Source organism: Terrapene carolina, unplaced genomic scaffold (genome assembly GCF_002925995.2).
Source record: "Terrapene carolina triunguis isolate 2854851 unplaced genomic scaffold, T_m_triunguis-2.0 Scaffold25, whole genome shotgun sequence".
NCBI classification, from domain to species: domain Eukaryota; kingdom Metazoa; phylum Chordata; order Testudines; family Emydidae; genus Terrapene; species Terrapene triunguis.
Window position 1 is genome coordinate 2810628 of NW_020664376.1, and position 18827 is coordinate 2829454.

The following is an 18827-nucleotide window of genomic DNA, read 5'->3' on the forward strand; positions in this document are numbered from 1 at the left end:
GGGGGGGGCCCTTCAGTCGCTCCGGGTCTTTGGAGGCATTTCGGCGACGGGTCCTTCAGTGCTGCCGAAGACGCGGAGCGACTGAAGGGCTCCCTGCCGCCGAAATGCAGCCAAAGACCCGCACCGCCGCTGGGTGAGTACAAGCGCCGCAGCTCCCCCGCTTTGCCCCAGGCCCCCTGAATCCTCTGGGCGGCCCTGGAACCGCAAGATACCACAAAGTCCTGGGAGGAAAAAATTAACTGGATCAATTGTGTGTATGTGCACACAATTCAAAAAAGCACATAGCTATGTGATCACACATGCTTAAAGCTTTCTGTATATATCAGAGCAATTCTGTGCACAATAATGAAATCAATCAAGCTGGATGACTAGCACAGATGTTATCTAAGATCTCCCCCACTTGATCATCTTTCAAATTAATTATCTTGCTAGGCTGGAGCTCAGCATAACCCAATTTGTGTACACACTTTTATATAAATAAGCAGCCGTACCACAGAACCCAATTTGATTTCCTCAATGATTCCACATTCACTTCCTAAACATTTTTAGTGGTGTATACCAAATGCAGCCTCTGAGCTGATGACTGAACACAAACTAAATACATTCAATAGATGTTTAATTTCTTTCATTGGTGAAGCTTTCAGAATATAGGAAAGTCAAAGTTTGACTATGCAGTGTTTTTCCAGGTAACTATATTCCAGTTATTCCTAAAATACCTCATCATATTGAATGAGTCTGGGGCTGAATTTGAGAATTTTGACAAGAATTAAACATATGCAGTTATTCGTAAGTAATACATCCAGCTGTTCTCCATAGGAAGACTCAAGCAATAAAAACTGTTTAGTTAATGCCTCCAGAACAAAAAGGACCCTGTTCCTTTCTGCACAGCCAGAAACTTTGACCCAAAATACAAGTATTATTGAAAGGGAAGACAGAGGAAGCTCTCTGGGGAGAGTGGGAGGTGAAATGATGCTGTTCTACCTCTCCCCACCCCCGAATAAGTCAATATCATTTCACTATCATTTCACAGTCAGCAGGCTTCTCATTGTATTTCACTCCTGAAGGTAAATGTGCTCTAACCACAAACTGAAAAGAAAGTAAATGCAACACAAGTCCAAAAAAAACCCCAAACCCTCTTCTCCCGTTAGTGTCCTCAACTGACTCAAGCATTCTGTATTTTATATTCCGTCCCCACATCTCTACCATTCTGTATCTTTAAAAGCTGGAATGCAAGACATGGAACAAATCTGCCGTGGCATCAGGAAATCACAGTATATATTTGTGAATATGTCAGCTATATAAAGCAAGAGAAGCCCTGGATCAGAATACACAGGTATGCAAAAATGCCACTAACCTCCCGCGGGGGAAAAACAAGAAGACTGAATTATATGAATTATGGCTTACTTGCAAAATCCACTGTTTTGATGGCTGGGAATTCTGCATTGCTATATTAATAACCTTTGTGATTAAAAAAATGCATTTACACTTGAATCCATTGTACTGTGGTCAACTTCAAAAAGGCACTTGCCCTCAATGACAAAAGAGGGGGTCAGTAACATAATCAATAGGAACAGTGTACCCAGAACTGCCAGAGGGCAGAAGAGAGTGACGACACATGTACAAAGATACTTGGCTACACTCAACCACTGAACTCTGTCTCAAAACAGTAATTCATCCTCTTTTCTTTGCATTATCACAGAATCAAGGGATATAATTTTGCTTCCATTACTTATTGTTGTAAAATGTTTTACTATATGATTTTGTTTACGAAAATTTCCTCCTAACATGTACCTTGAACTATTTTTAGATATTCTTTATTTTACAGCATACTGTAGATAGATTATTAAAATTTCACTGAATTTGGCAACTCAGGTTAAGTTTGGCTTTTCTCCTATTGTGGACATATACTAGCACTGTCAAATGTATGAACGGATAAGTAGTCTGAATCACTTTGCCTTCTTACACATGTACATGTATGCCACACGAACTATTCCAAACATTTAAATAGGAGAGAGAGGAAAAACATGAGGAGAACAGAGACAGGATTCACCAACATTTGTTATGAAAGAGGTTAAGGCAGAGATAAGCTGTTACAACCTTCACTTGTAATCAATTCTTCTTCTGACTATAAATAATCATAAAAGTTCAAGTTTTGTACAAACTAATTTTAAAAAAGGAAACCAATGTACCCATTGGGACTCAATTAATTGATTTTTTTTAATGAGAAATTGTATTTTTAAAAATACTGCCAAAATATAGACAGTTGTCAACCCTCGCTTATACCAGAGAAACAGAATCTACTGTACATTTCACCCTGCTGATATAACAAACTACACATGCAAAGACAATTATTTAAAAGGCCGCCATGCTAACCTGTTAGTGGATCCATTGTAGCAATAGTTTGGAAGGAAATCATAGTTGAGCTCCCAGAAGACATGAAGAGTGATTCTTCCATAGGGAGCCGACACATTGTGATTGGCTTCTCTGAACATGGCATCAAAGCTGTCCAAGGTCATGTATCTGCTCAGTAGCTTGTGTGTCATTTTATTTATCTCTACCAAGCCATCTAGCTCCTGAGAACATTTAAAACAAGGGGGGGGGGGGAGAAATGTGAGGAGAATTATCAAATTTCCTTATGAGCTGTACTATGGCTCTCATCACTACAGCATCTGACTGATTCACAGACATTAATCCAGCTTCAGAAACCCGGTGGTATTTTTCCGATCAGTAAAATGGGGATCTGAGGAACAGAGTGATTAAGGTAATAAGTTTATATTAATTTTGGGTGCCTGAGTTGAGGCACCCAGGACCTGATTTTTCAGAGCACTTAGCATTATGTACAACGCTTTATATATTCAGACACCGCTCCCAATGACTTCAGTCACACTTCTGAAATTCAGGCCCCCTCCCCGGCTTCAAGTTGGGCACACAGAAATTGAGGAACACACAACTAATGACCACCAGTAAGAAGTCTGATTAAAGTCACTTGCCCAGCATCACATAGGAAATGCTGTGGCAGAGACAGGGATAGAATCCAGGTTGCCAGGGCAGCATTCAACTGCCTTAGCCACAGGGCCGGCTCCAGGGTTTTTGCCGCCCCAAGCGGCGGGGGGAGGGGAAGCCGCGATCGCAATCCACGGCAGCTCCACTGCGCCGCTTTCTTCTTCGGCGGCAATTCGGCAGCAGGTCCTTCCCTCCGAGAGGTACCGAGGAACCCTCCGCCAAATTGCTGCCGAAAAGCCCGACATGCTGCCCCTTCCCCTTGGCCGCCCCAAGCACCTGCTTGCTCAGCTGGTGCCTGGAGCCGGCCCTGCTTAGCCATGAGACTGTCCTTGGACTGTCCTGCAACTCCCTGCCTCATTCACTGCACACCTTTCAACTTCTACAGCAAATGAGGCTGGGACCCTGATTCATCCCCAGAGCTGGCCCATCCTCTGCACTGAATGAGGCAAGTGGGAAGAAAGGGGTGGGGGAAAAGGAAGTGATCATGTAATTGAAGACTGTGGGCATGTCTACACAAATACTTAATGCACAGCAAGCTGGGGTATAAATCTACCCTGCACTAGCCAGCCACCCCACTAAGTGTTTGTGTGGACCCTGCTCCCATGCACTAAAAGTTCCCAAGTGTGCTTGTATCTACACTGCTTTGAACTTTTAATGCGCAGCAGCAGGGTCCACATGAAAACTTAGCAGGCAGCAGGCTAGTGCAGGGTAGATTTACTTCCCAGCTTACCACGAAATAATTGTTCATGCAGACAAGCGCTGTATCAATAATGCATATGCACAAGGCACCTCTACGCAATTATTCTGTATGTATCTGTGCTGCCCCCTCTTTTTATGCCTCTTCTTTAAACTAAACAATCTTAGTCTTTTCAGTCTTTTCTTGTATGGAAGTCTCACTATGTTTCATAATTTTCATTGTTGTGTAGCTCTGAAACCCGTCTGCCTACTGTATCTTTTTTGATATAGGGTGAACAGAACTGAACATAGTATTCCAGGTGAGGATGTTGCATATTAAACTTGCAAAGCAAGAACTGAAGTGGCCAGAGTATTTTTCTCCTTCTCTCCCAGGTTAAACTAAGGGTGTAAGATTATGGTGAGACCTAGCATAAGCCTTCTTGCCCGTCAGTGGAGCTTTGGAAATAGAGTTTGTTCATTAACATTTTAATCAGGAAACCAACTAAACTGACACCTTGGTATGTATATATGGGTTCCCTCTGTGGCCATTAGTTAGATCTGATTACTTTACTGACAAAAACAAGTTTTTCCTATTGGCAACTCTACAGAGCCAGGTGTCTAGTGAAAGAGATAGCTATTCCACTTCAGGCATCTAATGAGACTGTATGCTAGACTCAGACCCTGGATTATTTGTTTTTGGTCTGCAGTTACGTATTGAGTGCAGAACAGCTGATCATATAAAAGTTGCTATTTCAAACTTAAATAATTAGAAAACCTTGTCTTCCCATGTTGCCTCACATCCCCATTTCAATTTCCAAGTATATCATGCAACCTGCCTTTTACTTTCATTTCTCTCAAGGCCCTGCACTGTGAGAAATTTTCTTCTGGCCCAGCAAAGCAAAACACAGCTTCTTCCAACACCAATTAATGCTGCTCATGAGCTGACCAGGACAACTTCAAGAAGGGAAAGGGTGGAGTCTCCCCCTCACTCTTCCCAAGCTTGCTGCCTGTGAAGTGCTCCCAGCCCCCAAGCACAGGAAAATGAACTAGACAGTCTCAAACACCACTGTAACACAAGACAGTGCACCATGTTAGACTGCCCAGGCATCTCAATCTCATTTGACAGGAATACTAGTGAAGCAGCATGAGAGAGGAGAGAATGAAAGCTGAGCAACAGAGGAAAGAAGAGATTTCAGCTGGTCTGCTTAAATTCTTTTCTGTTTACACTTATTTAACTCATCTTTGGGACAAAGCAGATAACTTTGTTAGTCTAACAACACTCCTCCCCTTCGATAACATATGTGTGAGTCCCTGGCATATCAGGAGAAACCCAAGAAATACTCCAACAAAACCAAAGAAAATTTTTTATTTCTAAAGTAAAAAAGAAAAGAGTTTTATTTTGTATTTTGTAGAAATCTTTAAGGCTTTCTTTGTACATCAAGGGTGGGCAAACTTTTTGGCCCGAGGACCACATATGGGTGGGAAAATTGTATGCATGGCTATGAATGTAGGGCTGGGGTAGGGGTGCGGGAGAGAGTGCAGGGTAGGGGGTTGGGGTGCAGTGTGCAGGAAGGGGCTCAGGGCAAGGGGGTTGTGGTACAGGAGGAGTGCGGGGTATAGGAGGGGGCTCAGGGCAGGGAGTTGGGGTGCAGGAGGGGGTGCGGAGTGTGGGAGGGGGCTCAGGGCAGGAGGTTGGGGTGCAGGAGGGGTGCATCAAGGGGCTCAAGGTAGGGGGCTAGGGGGCTCAGGGCAGGGGGTTGGGGTGCGGGGTACAAGAGGGGTTCAGGGTGCAGGCTTCGGCCTGGTGCCGCTTACCTTGAGCAGCTCTGGCGTGGCAGCGGTGTGCAGTGGGGCTAAGGCAGGCTCCCTGCCTGCCCTGGCCTCATGCTGCTCCCAGAAGTGGTCAGCATGTCCGGCAGTGGCTCCTGGGGGTGGGGTGGGGCAGGCGGCTCCGCCACACACTGTCCTCGCTTGCGGGTACCACCTCTGAAGCTCCCAGTGGCCGCGGTTCCCCGTTCCCAGCCAATGGGAGCTGAGGGGGGCGGTACCTGCAGGCGAGGGCAGCACACTGAGCCCTCTGGCCCCCCCTTCTCCCCCCAGGGTCCGTAGGGACCTGGTGCCACCGCTTCTGGGAGCGGCACGGGGCCAGGGCAGGCAGGGAGCCTGCCTTAGCCCTGCTGCGCCACGGGGCTGGGAATCCCACGGGCCAGACTGAAAGCCCTGACAGGCCGAATCTGGCCTGTGGGCCGTAGTTTGCCCTCCCCTGTTGTACATCATAAGGCTGAAAAACACGGATGCAGCTCTGAATGTAGACAAGACCTGAGATACATCACTAGTTTTGGAGAGCTGCTTAAGCCATTCCCAGACCCAACAAGCAATAGTATAGCATTAGCACCACACTTCCAATGAAAACCCTGTAGGTCAGCTTCAGCAACAATACTTACAACAATGGAGGTCAAGTCTTCACTTTCAAATCGACCAATTGCCAGTTCCATTGACTTATACATGGCTGCTGAAATCCGCTGAGTGATTAGGCGGTTCAGATCTATTGACCTACCAAGAAGCTAAAGAAAAACAACCCCCCAAAATGTATCAGACAAAATGGTATGAGACTAATCTTGATTAAGGTAAGAAAACCAATTTTTCTTAATTAACAGATAAAATGAAGAGCTGCATGTGTATATTATATTCAGACATAATATACAGATAATACATATGAACACGTATGTTGAGTACACAAGTTACCCCATCCCACATTCTCACACAAAAAATACTATAGGTGGTGCATCAAAATCTAATCAAACACTGAGCTAATTATGAATATGTTTCCAAAGAAGACTTGATGATAAACTTGTAGAAGACTGAAAAATTATTCAGTTTAGAGAGACAATTCCATCATGCACCATATTTCTGTACTTTTAAAAACTAAATATTTGCATTAAAACAGGATCTTTGCAGCTTTAGAGGTCATCTACTGCTCCTGCTTGAAATTATAATGTTCTGTCTCTGATGGTCACAGTCAAGCTGTTGTGGATAGGGTGACAACAGAAACAGAATATTATGCCCTCAGGTGTGGAATAAGCACTAGGTACATCAACAGTATTAAAAAAAACGAGTGGTGGAGCATCAGTTTTACTCACTTGGACATGTCTCTGTTTCAGCAGTGTCTCATACCGGTTGGATGGTGGTAAGTGAATTGTTGCCCCCTGATTCTTGCATTCGGAGCGCAACCGTTTATCCAGAAGCAGACTATTATGAGGAAAAAAGAGGGTACTGTATATTACACAGAAAACTACTGCAGAAATCACAGAATTATAGAATCGTAGGACTGGAAGGGACCTCAAGAGGTCATCTAGTCCAGTCCCTTGCACTTATGGCAGGACTAAGTTTTATCTAGACCAGGGTTTCCCAAACTTGGTTCGCAGCTTGTTCAGGGTAAGCCCCTGGCAGGCTGCGAGACGCTTTGTTTACCTGAGCGTCAGCAGGTAAGCGGCTGTACCTGCGGACACTCAGGTAAACAAAGCGTCTCGTGGCCTGCCAAGGGCTTACCTTGAACAAGCAGTGAATCAAGTTTGGGAACCCCTGATCTAGACTATCCCTGGCAGGTGTTTGTCTAACCTGCTCTTTAAAATCTCCAATGACTGAGATTCCACAACCTCCGTAGGCAATTTATTCCAGTGCTTATCTACCCTGACAATTAGGAAGCTTTTCCCAATGTCCAATCTAACCCGTCCTTGCTGCAATTTAAGTCCATTGCTTCTTGTCCTATCCTCAAAGGTTAAGGGGAATAATTTTTCTCCCTCCTCTTTGTAACAATCTCTTATGTACTTGAAAACAGTTATGTCCCCTCTCAGTCTTCTCTTCTCCAGACTAAACAAACCCAGTGTTTTTTCCAATCTTCCCTCATAGGTCATGTTTTCTAGACCTTTAATAATTTTTATTGCTCTTCTCTGGATTTTCTCCAATTTGTCCATATCTTTCCTGAAATGTGGCGCCCAGTACTCCATTTGAGGCCTAATCAGCGTGGAGTAGAGCAGAAGAATTACTTCTCATGTCTTGCTTACAACACTCCTGCTAATACACCTCTACCCCGATATAACGCTGTCCTTGGGAGCCAAAAAATCTTACCGCGTTATAGGTGAAACCACATTATATCGAACTTGCTTTGATCTGCCGGAGCGCGCAGCCCCGCCCCCCTCCCCCCCCGGAGCACTGCTTTACCGCATTATATCCAAATTTGTGTTGTATCGGGTCACGTTATATCGGGATAGAAGTGTACATCTCAGAATTATGTTTGCTTTTTTTTGCAACAGTGTTAAACTAAATATGAGTCAACAGTGTGTGATCCACTATGACACCCAAATCCCTTTCTTCAGTACTCCTTCCTAGGCAGTCATTTCCCATTTTGTATGTGTGCAACTGATTGTTCCTTCCGAAGTGGAGTACTTTGCATTTGTCCTTATTGAATTTCACCCTATTTACGTCAGGCCATTTCTCCAGTTTGTCCAGATCATTTTGAATTTTAATCCTATTCTCCAAAGCACTTGCAATCCCTCCCAGCTTGGTATCGTCCACAAACTTTATAAGTGTATTCTCTATGCCATTATCTAAATCATTGGTGAAGATATTGAGGAGAGCTGGACCCAGAACTTATCCCTGTGGGACCCCACTCGATATGCCCTTTCAGCTTGACTGTGAACCACTGATAACTACTCTCTGGGAATGGTTTTCAACCAGTTATGTACTCACTTTGTAGTAGCTCCATCTAGATTTTATTTCCCTAGTTTGTTTACGTCATGTGAAACAGTATCAAGAGCCTTATTAAACTCAAGATATACCACATCTACAGCTTCACCCCATCCACAAGGCTTTCAAAAGAAAGCTATCAGGGTGATTTGACATGATTTGTTCTTGACAAATCCATGCTGTTACTTATCACCTTATTATCTTCTAGGTGTTTGCAAACTGATTGCTTAATTATTTGTTCCATTATCTTTCCGGGTTCTGAAGTTAAGATGACTGGTCTGTAATTCCCCAGGTTGTCCTTATTTCCCTTTTTATAGATTGGCACTATAATTTGTCCTTTTCCAGTCCTCTGGAATCTCTCCCGTCTTCCAAGACTTTTAGAAGAAAATCACTAATGGCTCAGATATCTCCTCAGTCAGCTCCCTGAATATTCTAGGATGCATTTAATCAGGCCTTGGTGACTTGAAGACATCTAACTTGTCTAAGTAATTTTTAACTTGTTCTTTCCCTCTTTTAGCCTCTGAGCCTACCTCATTTTCACTGGCATTCACTATGTTAGCTGTCCAATCGCTACTAACCTTTTTGGTGAAAACTGAAACAAACAAAAAAACAAAAACACATCTATAGAAGATGTTACTATCAGAATAGCTACCTTCCCGCCATAATCTTGTAGTATGCAAATATCTGGTCTGCCAACTTGTAGACGAATTGGTCAAAACACAAGTTTACCTGGAAAATGGTAGAGACATTATTTATTAGTATTTGCACAGAAATAAAAAGGGGCACGTATCCTAGTCTCCCTTGTCATTACCTACAAAAACAAATCAAAAAGAGCTAGTCAGCACAAAATTCCTCTACTTCCCCAAGAAGAGCAGTTACTTCAATCTAAACAATGCCAAAACCGGACATATGCAGATATGTGTTTATTCAAAGCTTATCACCAAGGAAGACTGCATCCTCCTCCCTTTGTTTCTTTTTTTTGGCATTCTCACCACTTTCATTCTATATCATCACCATCTGCTTTGAAGATATATATATTGCTGCATAATGTTCCTTCACCTTTAACAGACTCAGTCTCCCTATTAGGATACATAACCGTTTTCTCCATAGATGAGTTTATTTACCTCTGCCTCAATTTCATCGTAGAGGAACTGCTTCTTAAATTTAGTAAGCGCATAATGAGCGCTATCATTGTAAAGATCCAAAGAATAGAGAACATACCTAAATGAAAAAGAAAAAAAGAATAGTTACTCACCCTACAGCAAATTTGATTCTTTGAGATGTTGTGGTCACTTTGGATCCCACTGAAGGTGCGCATATGGCTCATGGGCATGAGATCAGATTTTTTGAATAGCAGAGTTGGGGCGGTGCATGTATCCTGGGCCTCCTTGTGCTCCAGTGCGAAGGCATAAAGGGCAGTGTTGACATGGTGCTGCCTCAGTCCCCTTGAAATTCAAAGCCCATGGTAGGTAGGGACTTCTAAAACAGAGCGCAGGTCATAACATCTACACTAACTATAACACCTTGAAGAACCACAGTTACTTTAGAGGAAGTAACCGTTCTTTCTCTGAGTATGTGTCAGCGTGAATCCCGCTGTACGTGACTGGCAAGCAGTATCCTCTCAAGACGGTGGAAATAAGGTGTTTCAGTTGCACAAGTCAAACAGTGATTGTAGTACTGGTCACCCAAAGTTGGCATCTGTTCTAGCTGCCAAGTCCAAGACATAGTGTTTGACAAAGGTCAGTGGGTTACTCCATGTTGGTGCCTTACAGGTTTCTCATATCGACCCATTTCTAAAGCAGGCAGAAGTCACCTGAGCTCTCGTGAAGTGAGCCTTGATGTCGAGTGGGAGAGGTACACCACCAGCTGGTAACACAATGTATCTCCTTGTGTTATCTGTTCCAATATTCTTTAAGATGATATAGGTTGGCCTTTGAATATCCTGTTACAGCCAGAAATAGATGGGGCAACAATTTGAATGGTTTGGTCCTGTCAATATAATAAATGGGGAGCTCTAGACATGCCTAGTCTGTTTAACTTCTTTTCTCCCAGTGACAAATGTGGCTTTGGGAAGAAAACAGGTAAGTTGATGGATTGTTTCAGATGAGATTCTGATGTCATTCTGAGAATGAATTTCAGGTGAGGTCTTAGCAACGTATTTTCCCTTTGAAATGTTGGGGGTGGAGATGGGGGTTAGCCATAGTGCCTGCAGCTCACTCAAAGTGATAACAACTAGGAAGACCATCTTCAGAGTAAAGTGGTGTAAGGAGCATTCTGAGGGAGGCTCAACGCGTCTCAGAAGGACTATATCGACGTCCCAGGCAGGAGGGGATTCTTTGACTGCTGGATAACTGTGTAATAGACCTTTAAAGCTCTTTTATACCATGGGGTGAGAGAAGACCAAGCACGACTGTACAGACAATTGACAAGCTGAAATCACTCCAAGGTGGACTCCAATAGAGCTGAGCCAAAGACCGCCTGCCTGAGGTGTACTAGGTAATCAAGCATCTTCAGTACAGAGGCCTGTACTGGGCCCAGGCCTTTTTGGGCTGCCCATATTAAGAACCCCTTCCATTTTGAAAAGTTTTTCCAGTAAATTCTTCCTGCTTTGTATCAGGATTTCCTGGACTGGTAAGGAGCAACACCTATCCATAGCATTCAGCCAGGCAACACATGCATCATCACGTTCAGTGACTTCAGGTCTGTGTGGAGTATCTGGCTGTGATGCTGCAAGATCTGATCCAGATGGTCTAGGAGCCGTATCAAAGGCTGAATGGACATCTGCAGAAGATCTGTCAGCCAGAACTGCCTTGGCCAGTACATAGCCACCAGGTTGATCATGGCTTTGTCTCTTTTGATCTTGGAAATCCCCCTGGAAATCTGGGGAACGGGTGGGAAGTTCTACAGCAACTCTTTGTTCTTCAGTAGGAGGAAGGTATCCAGCAGTGAACCTGGACTCGGGCATCCTCTAGAACAAAAGTTTTGCACTGTTCTTGGCAATGCGCATGTGTACCATGGGGAATCCCCACTGATGGAATATCACCCCCATGGTGGATCTGTGCAATGAGCATTTGTGGGTGGTCACTGACTGCCTCAGGAATTCTTCTAAGTTGTTGCCGGCTCCCAGGAGGCGAAGGGCCTCTCAGAGTTACCCCGTTCTGATGGCACCAACTGCAGAAGTTGGTGGCTTCAAGGCCAAAGGGCGAGGAGCGGACACCTGCTTGCTTGTCTATGTAGTGCATAGCTGTCGTGCTGTTTGAAGCTCGAGTTTGGAGTTTGGAGGACCGGCAGAAAAGCCATGCAGTCTAGTCTGATGACTCTGAGCATTAGGACCTTCACAGGTAGCCATATGTCACTTAGGGTCCAAGTTGCTTGGATCTATAGATGGTTCAAGTGAACTCCCCTACCTGTCCTTGACACACGTGTAATTAGTGTCTTTGTCAGAGAGGGGACTGAAAAGGAGACACACACCTCTTTTCACATTTGTGGATTCTAACCACCAAGCAAGTTCAGCAGTGACATGATGAGGTACTATGACCTCCTCGTCTATTGGGTGTTTCCCCAAAGAAAAAACTGTCCTGAGGCAGAGCTGAAGGGGGCATAGGCGAAGTCTGGCAAGTGGCGTCATGTACATGCATGCCACCGTGTGACCTAGCACTGTGAGGCACGTTCATACTGTGCTGGTTCTGATGTCAGCTGGAGTTTGAGTCTCTGTAGAGGCTTTTCCTGATCTGTAGGCAACCAGGACTTCTTTTGAACTTTATCATCTGAAGTGAGGTAAATGTCAGGTTTTTTACAGGTCACTAGGAGACCCAGCCAGGTGAATACAGATAGAGCACTGTCCCAGCCTGATGACATCTTCTACTCTCACCTGCTTCTGATCAGCCAGTTGTCCAATTACATGTAGATGCCACATCACCTCAGACATTCACAACACGTTCTGTGAAGACCCTTGGTACCATGAAGAGTCAAAATGGCAGACCTCATACTGGTAATGATTTGATACCACCATGAATCTTGGGTACTTCCTGTGGGCGGGTGGACAGCCATACTGCCAACTCTTGCAATTATTTTTTTTTTGGTCTGTCTCATGAAAACATGCTAAAAGCTGCCAGCTCACAAACTATCCCTTATTCAAAATTGTATGAAGTGTAGTTGTAGCCATGTTGGTCCCAGGATATTAGAGAGACAAGGTGGGTGAGATAATATCTTTGATTGGACCAATTTCTGTTGGTGAGAGAGACAAGCTTTTGAGCTTACAGAGAGCTCTTCTTCAGGTCTATAAGCTCAAAAGTCTACTCAGAGGAGCTTTTACTGAGGGATGACCCCCTTGGGCTGTTTGGAGTTGGATCTGAATCTGGGTCTGAGGTGATGCACACTGATTACTCAAGCAGGTGGAGTTTTAGCTGCACATCCCTCGACTTGTGAGCACTCAGTGAGAAGGATTTACACACGACTCATTTGTGGTTTTCCCCAAAACAGAAAAGGCATTGGTGATGCCGGTTGACCAGCAGGACGAGGTCTTTGTCGGACAGATAGGGATTAAACCATAAGGGTTTGGCACCTGCCACGGTGGTTAGTGCCAAGTACTTGCCATGCTGTACGGGGGACTATGCGGGAGTGTCCTCTCTTTTGGGGGAGACGGCCAAAGAAAAAATTAACAAGGTAAGAGCTGAAGAAGGATTTTTTTCATAAAACTAGGTTAGAAACAGAGCTTGAAGTGAGTAGCAGATCGGACACTCCCCAGGTTCCATCTCACTTCCGTGGACAGTAAGAGAGAACTGAAGACACTCCCCTCTTTATTCCTTTATGCCCTTGAATGGGGGCCTGGGAGGCACAGGGTGCAGATGCTGCCCTGAGGGGCACAGCTACTCAGAAAATTCTGATCTTGGGCCCATGCATGCCTACAGTGGGATCTGCACTGACACGTACTCGAAGAACAAATATTCACAGTTTGTGAAATGCTTCTCTGTAAATATATTAACAAAAATACTTGATAATTGAAAAAAATTATACCTCATTTGTAGTTTAGACTGAGAAGATTAAAAATACAGAAGGCAAGCAGGTCTATTACCTGCAGTGTACCCTGCCACAAAAAATCTGACTACTAAATTCTCTAGAAAGGAGTGAACAGTCGGGGCAAAAGTGCCAAACATCCAGTCCAGAGGCCTAATCCAGGCATTTATGTGGCCTGCATGACAGACTCCAGAGAACGCTGGCCCTCCTGAGCTAAGTCAAGCAGATAGCAGCAGGAGACAGCAGAGACCACTACCATACAAACCTCAGAATGTAACACTTGGTATCCCACATCTCCAAAACATTTCCCAAGCTATTGTTTTTACTAAGCATGACAATTTAAATGTGTGGAGTGGAAGACCTTTCAGACCACACAAGATCAACTTTTCTGTCCATTGCACGATAGGCCCCCATAGGGAATAGGAGCAAATAGAAACCCACAGAAATGAAAAGCATTAAAATACTGCTATCAGCTTTGTCTCAAAAAGAGATGAAAACAAATAAGACAATTTAGCTTCATTTTCTTTTTCCTTGTACATACACTCAGGATACTGAGAATAAATAATTGTTCACCTGCAGTTCTATTTCTCTGAAGACACTGTATTTGGATGATTCCTACTTATCCACTTCAGAATAGGGTACATTTTCAATTACATTTTTTTCTGAAGGTGTTGTCCTATCATTCTTTGGTGTCTGTTACATTTCTAGTGTGGGGAGCTATTTGCTTTCCATTCATCAAGGAAGTGAGAGTTAAATCCTGGCTGCTCTGAAGGCAATACGAGTGTCGCCATTAACTTTGATAGGGTCAGGATTTCACCTGGAAACTTTACGTTCTAGAGGGGGCAGAGAAGCACTGGGTGTTGCTCTCAGAATAAGGCTGGCCTGCCTGTGCCTCAAAGAACCAAAATCGTTGAGAGTCAGGGGAACTCACGCTAGAGTGCAGAAATGAAAGAGTAAGAATCCAGGAAACAGTATCTTTAAAGAATTACGTTTGCAATACTATCCCAGCAACAACTTGTTAACATCAGTGAAGGCACTAACTTTATAATACAATGGTATTTAAAATGACGCAAAAGAAGAGCACACATAGACCTTACTCCATCATTGATGCCTCTTTCGTCTCCAGAATATGGTCGGTCAAAATCCAAGGCATAGACATCTCAATGGGGAACTGGATTCTTCTACCCATGGTGAGTTCTAAGAAGAACTCTCTGAACCACAACTGGGACAGGTCACAGCATTGCTGCAAGGTTTCTTTCAGAATAAATGACAAGCCATTATTCTTCTCATATGAGAAACATGTTAAGAACAAAACAAAAAAATGTGATTATGATGGTAAATGTGAAACTACAAAGCAGGTGAGTCACTAGAGCTACATGTAAATCAAATTCAAATGTAAAACCTGTGAGGTTTGTAAAATAGTTATGAACACACACAAAAGCTCAAGTGTTTCATTACAGAAAATATTGCCAAAGTGGGCCAGCCCACTGGTTTAGTGGCAAAAGTATATTATACCACCCTGGAGGAGAGCCAAGTTTAATTCTCCAGCAGGGGCTCAAAGTGCTGTAAAATCAATGCTCTCAGCTCAAGAAGTAGCTTGGGGAGAAGCATCTTGTGGCCATCATTTTTATTCCATCCATCCGATTAAGCAGTAGAATTGACTGGCCCCACATGATCCTTGCAGATTAGAAGGGCAGGGAATTATCTGAACTCTTGAGGGAGAGTCTGGAATAAGGGAAGATAATTCTGAGATGATGAGAGATTCCTTTAGTCTCTCCAGGTAACAGACACACCACAGGCAATGTTTTCAGATTGCTAGAGAACCAAAACAAGCATGAACTTTTTACTTTAACGTTTTCTAATGAACACAGTGCTGTTTATGGAAAGCGTTAGTACTGGAACTAACGGGCGCCTCTCTTTTGAGAGCTAAGGGTTCCAGAAAAATAAAAAGATGAAAGACAACACAACATGGTGATGACGAAGACTAGATACATTCAATGTCAGTAGGTGAATCCATTAGGATAACATGTTTCCGATTACAACTGACAGAATACAGAGGGGTAGCTAATCAATACCAAATTTACCACTACTGGGGACTCGGTGTGTCTTCTAAAAAAATAAAATTCTTAAATTTTTGCTATTTAAACAGGTCTGATGTTGTGTCTTTATTATATAAAAATATAAGATAAAAAAAAAAATACAGCCCATTACAACAAATGCATAAAAGGGAAAAAAACCAAAAGCATTTAGGTGAATCTTTCTTTTGTATTTCAAAAAGTTCTGACTGGCCAATGTTTTAGATAAACAAACCAGATCTAACTGGCTTAGGTAATCGGAAACATTTTCCAGGGCACGTTAAAGGTGTTAGGACATGCTAAGCTGGACATTGATCATCTACGTATCTTACCACTGAAATTTATCAAATGAGTGTAGAAGAAAGACTCGCGATGAAATTTTTCTATGTCCAATATGGTGGGCCCCTCAAGGCTACTTCTCAAGGTTTTCTTGGAACCACTTTTGTCAGCAATGAGAGACTCTAACATAGTTCTCACCATGTAAAGCTGTATCATTAAAGGAAACATTTGTGGTGGAAAGGAAAAAAGGAAAATACACATGGTACATTAGTTGAGCAACACTGAGAAATACTATCAAGAAAGTGACTGCTCCACTTCAAACTGAAACCTAGTAAAATTTCGGCAAGAGCCATGCCTTTCTCCTTTGGGAAAAAGATAACTGCTCCAACCAAAAGTTAATGCCAATATAAATGCCTAGCCAGAAAGCCTTCCATGTAAAGGGAGTCTGCATTAATATAAAGCAATAGATAATTTGCAGTGGAACAGTTCACTTGCCACAAATAAAAATAATAAGTAATATCTTACCACCAAAGTTTAAAAGAGGCGGATAGATGTAGGACTGCCTCAGAAACTTGTTTATCACATGCAATAGCTTTTCCATTCCAAGAGACTTGAGCTGCTTCAACAGCTCAGCAGAGTTTAAGGACTCTGTCATAGTGCGAACCATGTAGAGCTAAAAACCAACAGACAAGGAGAGGCAGGGGGGAGAGAAACAGTTAATACAACACGTGGGTAAATAAGGAAGGGGAAACAGAAGCAGAAAAAGTGTGTGTTAGTGTGTTAAGGGATGAAAAACAATACAGTAAGCATGCAGAGGGAAACATCCACTTCTAAAGTAGGCAAGTTTCTTCATTTGGCCTCATTATTCTGTGAGGGTCCAATACAATGCTCATTTAAGTCAATGGAAAGGCTCCCACTGACTTCAATGAGAGCTGAATCTGGTCATAAGAGACTAGCTGCTTCTCGTTTTTTTCACAAAGATTTTTAAGTGCAGTAAATCCAGTGAATTATTATTTTGAAATTACATAAAATTGACAGAACTGCAATCCAAGGAATTGCTGTAATTTGTTTCCCCGCCTCAGCAAAGATAAACAGGTGTGTATATCCAAGAACAGACAGCAGACAGAACAGTGTATTTTAATGAGCTTGCAACAACCAGTGAAAGAAAGCCCCCTAAACATACCAAGAGTAAGAAAAAACATTGATGGTGATTTAAAAAAAAAAAAAGAATTATTATTAGAATAAAGCATTGTACTGATTCCATTTACTTAAACAAAAATTTCATTAGCTATTTAAACATTTTTCCAGACAATTTTTTAAACCTAACTCAGTCACCCATGATTAATATAAAAGCACTGCCTAAACAGGCTCTTCCCCAACTCCACCCCAAGATTTTAGGAATCACTGTATTTCATTGATATACCATAATTCCACTCATTTTCATGTCCCAGTGTGCTCAGAGCACTCTGCAGTAATTTATCAATCATAAACGCGCTACTATACAAACTTCCCTCAAAACGGCAAACAAAAAAGATAAAGAGGGATCCCACCTAGAAAACGGAGAAGGGGTAAGCTTCTCAATATGGGGTAACAGTGGTTATTATAAAGAACATCTTTGAAAAAATTATGCTGTTTAACAGTAGCGAGAGAGAAGATTAGATGGATTTCAAGGTGGAATTCTGCACTCTATGGACCACCATGGCAAAAGCACAAGACATTACGGACTTAAGACACAGTGGTGGAAAGAGAGGTGGGGTCAGCACAAATATCCGCTAGGACCAAGTTCAAGAACGCAAATATAGGAAGGACCTACACAGTTAAGGAGTTTAAAAAACAACAAGGACAATTTAGTCTGGAAGGAGGAGCCAGCCAGGAAAGGATCCAGTCATACAGGAAGAACAGGAAATACCTGGGTACTGGAGGGTCCCACTGCTCGCCTCGGAACTTTGATGTCAAAACCACTTTTGGGGTCTTTCTCTCCTCTTAGTGCTGGGTCATTAAATGGTTCATGTCCTGCTTCCCAGTCACAAACTGTCTTTCTGATGGCCTGAAGAACACTAGACACAATCCAAAATGCTTTAGCACCCAAACAAATATAAATGCTTATTTCAGAGCCACAAGCATGTTGAAGCAAACTTTCTAGAGGGGCGGTATTTTATCAGTCAAACTTATATTTTCGAGTCATACTTTGACAGCATTTGTTTTTTCCATCATTGATAGATACCTTTAGCAAGATATACATGTATATTATTGACCTTGGGTTGTACACCATCAGAATTCACTAGCACAGATACAAATTCAATATAACATTAGAATTTACCATCAAATTAATCAGACCTGAAGAACACCGATAATAAAGAAGAAAGCTTCTGCTTATAAAATATTTTGGTAATGCATAATACTTTTTAAAATTCTAAGAAGGATTCTGATAAAATAATCTCTTAAAGGTTTGCATAGGTGTGGCTGTGGTCATCCATTATGATGATGCTCTTCAGTTATAATTATTGTATTGAATTGGAATATGAGTACTTCTCAAAAACCATCTAAGCATTGCTCATAGTGTACTGAGTGACCAAGTGAACTCCACCTCCCACATTCAAACATTCCTGAAAAATGTTACTTTAATGGCTCAAGAAACACTTTTGTTTCCACACCCAGAAAACCTCAGACTACAACAGATTTACATAAGGAATATGAAAGTCACCAGAAAAAAACAGTGTAAGAATCTACTTGCAAATCTTAAAATCTGGAATAATCTGAACATTTCATTCATTTGTTTGGGATGGTATTTTTGTGGAGGTGGAGTTTAGCAGTAGCATGACCAGTCAAGGGTCTTCACCCACAAGGCACCCAGCAATGGGTGGGAGTAAATCAAAAAGGTACAACATGTCATGAGGAAAGGCAACAGCTGGAGAGACAAAAACAAGGTTAAGGATGGCACTGACCACAGTATAGAAGATTGAGTAGTGGGAGGTGAAGAGAGCAGGAAAAGTTGAGGGGAAAGACAACAACAGGAGGCTTTTTTCTTTTTTT

General features: G+C 42.7%; 1 protein-coding gene across 4 annotated transcripts in view; it reads right to left on the bottom strand.

Moving 5' to 3' along the window:
* Positions 1-18827, bottom strand: part of LOC113406306 (cytoplasmic FMR1-interacting protein 1) — a 122715-nt gene that overhangs the window by 54904 nt on the left and 48984 nt on the right. For 3 of the 4 annotated variants that reach the window (XM_026650427.1, XM_026650423.1, XM_026650435.1), the window contains exons 15-22: positions 17704-17851; positions 15848-16001; positions 14538-14694; positions 9549-9645; positions 9077-9153; positions 6819-6927; positions 6123-6242; positions 2374-2573 (exon numbers count right to left, since the gene is read on the bottom strand). In XM_026650427.1, coding sequence (XP_026506212.1) covers positions 2374-2573; positions 6123-6242; positions 6819-6927; positions 9077-9153; positions 9549-9645; positions 14538-14694; positions 15848-16001; positions 17704-17851 — 1062 coding nt within the window. Of the gene's footprint in view, positions 1-2373; positions 2574-6122; positions 6243-6818; positions 6928-9076; positions 9154-9548; positions 9646-14537; positions 14695-15847; positions 16002-17703; positions 17852-18739; positions 18814-18827 lie in introns of those variants that run through there. The other variant, XM_026650439.2, reaches the window with a different exon arrangement.